Source organism: Corvus brachyrhynchos, unplaced genomic scaffold (assembly GCF_000691975.1).
Source record: "Corvus brachyrhynchos isolate BGI_N302 unplaced genomic scaffold, ASM69197v1 scaffold119, whole genome shotgun sequence".
NCBI classification, from domain to species: Eukaryota; Metazoa; Chordata; class Aves; order Passeriformes; family Corvidae; genus Corvus; species Corvus brachyrhynchos.
The window spans coordinates 129082-130848 of record NW_008240054.1 but is presented as its reverse complement, the minus strand read 5'-3'; the positions used below and the strand labels follow the sequence as shown (position 1 = coordinate 130848).

General features: G+C 51.3%; 1 protein-coding gene across 1 annotated transcript in view; it reads right to left on the bottom strand.

Annotated features, from left to right (window-relative positions):
* Window positions 1-1767, bottom strand: part of SLC4A5 (solute carrier family 4 member 5) — a 31561-nt gene that overhangs the window by 5429 nt on the left and 24365 nt on the right. The window contains 2 exon segments of the mRNA XM_017744709.1: window positions 39-195; window positions 1191-1304. Of these exon segments, the coding sequence (XP_017600198.1) occupies window positions 39-195; window positions 1191-1304 (271 nt within the window).

The window sequence follows — 1767 nt, the reverse complement described above, 5'->3', positions numbered from 1 at the left end:
GTGGGGATGGCCTGACCCCCTGCAGCCCCTCACCTTGAGCCTGTGCTCCTTCCTGTTGACGATGACGGCCGTGATCTGCTGGTCCATGAAGATGAGGATGGTGACGAGCAGGGCGGGCAGGGCGCTGGCCAGGTACACCCACCACGGGTTCTTCCCGAACGGGAACACGAACCAGCCCCGGTCCACGCGGGTGGGCTGCGGGAGACAGCGGGGTCGGAACCTCGGGAACGGGGCAGGGATTGGGAAAACCCAAGGGTTGGCGTTCGGCGACAACCCCATCACCCCGTCCCCCATCCGTCCCTAAATCCGGCACCCGAACCGCCCCCAAGTCCTCACTGGGATCCCCACATCAGCCCTGAAGGGGGGAGGAGAAATCCTTCCGGAATGGGGTTTGATGGAATATTTTGGTTTTACCTTGAAGTCGGTAGGCACTTGAAGCTTTGGGGTGTTGAGTCCGAAAAGCACATCCAGCCCCACAAACATTAGTATGGACATAAAGATAGAGAAATCGCTAATGAGCTTACGGAGCTGCCGGGAGAGAGGGGAGAGAGAGGGAGAAAAGGGAGAGGAAACAGCAAAAAAGGGAGAGAAAACAAAAAAAAAGGGGGGGAAACAACAAAAAAGGGGGGGAAACAAAAAAAAGGGGGGGGAAACAACAAAAAAGGGGGAAAAACAAAAAAGGGGGGAAGACATAAAAAAAGGGAGGGAAAACAAAAAAAAGGAAGAAAAATAAAAAAGAGACGGGAAAGAATAAAAAGGGAAGAAAAACAGCAAAAAAGGAGGGGGGAAAAGGAGGAAAAGCAATTTTAAAAGGAGGAAAAACAATAAAAAAGGGAGGGAAAACAAAATAAAAAGTGAGGAAAATGGCAGAAAAGGGAGGGAAAATGACAAAATAGTGAGAGAAAACAGAAAAAGGAGAAAAATAAAAAAAAAGGAGGAAAACCAACCAAAAAAAGGAAGAAAACCAATAAAAAGGAGAGAGAAAACAATAAAAATGGGAGGGAAAACCATAAAAAAGGGAGGAAGAAAAAGGAGGAATAACAACAAAAAGAGAGAGGAGAGAAAGTCACAGAATTAGAGCATTGTTAGAAAAGACAAAGTAGCTTTTAAGAAACTGCCTGGAGCTGCGATATTCCCAAAAAATCCTGGCGAGGAGCTGGAAAAGGAGTGTGGGAGAGGGGAGGCCGAACCTTGATGATACTGGGGATGTGGAGTTTGGGGGTGTCCAGTCCGAAACAGGCATCGACTCCACAGAAGAGCAGGATGGAGAAGACATTGGAAAAATCAGCAATGAAAGCCCTGACCTGGAGGCAAGACAGGGAAACGGGTGGGAAGGGGAATTAACGGGGTGGGAAGGGGAATTAACGGGGTGGGAAGGGGAATTAACGGGGTGGGAAGGGGAATTGGGGTGAAGAGGTTTGCTCCTGCTTTGGCGTCCTCCCCTGGGGCTTTCCAGCTCCACGCAGCTGCGGATAACCCGGGAATAACCCCCCAAAATCCCCATTTTCTCGCCTTCCTCTCTTCCACGAGGTGAGGGGGTGTTGGCATTGTGAGAGCCGAGGGAGAGAATCCTGGAATCCTGGAATGGTTTGGGTTGGGAATGGACCTTAAATCCCATCCCATTCCAGCCCTGCCATGGCCAGGGACCCTCCCCCTGTCCCAGGGTGCTCCAAGCCGGCCTTGGGCACTCCCAGGGATCCAGGGGCAGCCCCAGCTGCTCTGGCAATTCCAGCCCAGCCCCTCCCCACCCTCCTTCCTTCCCAAGAT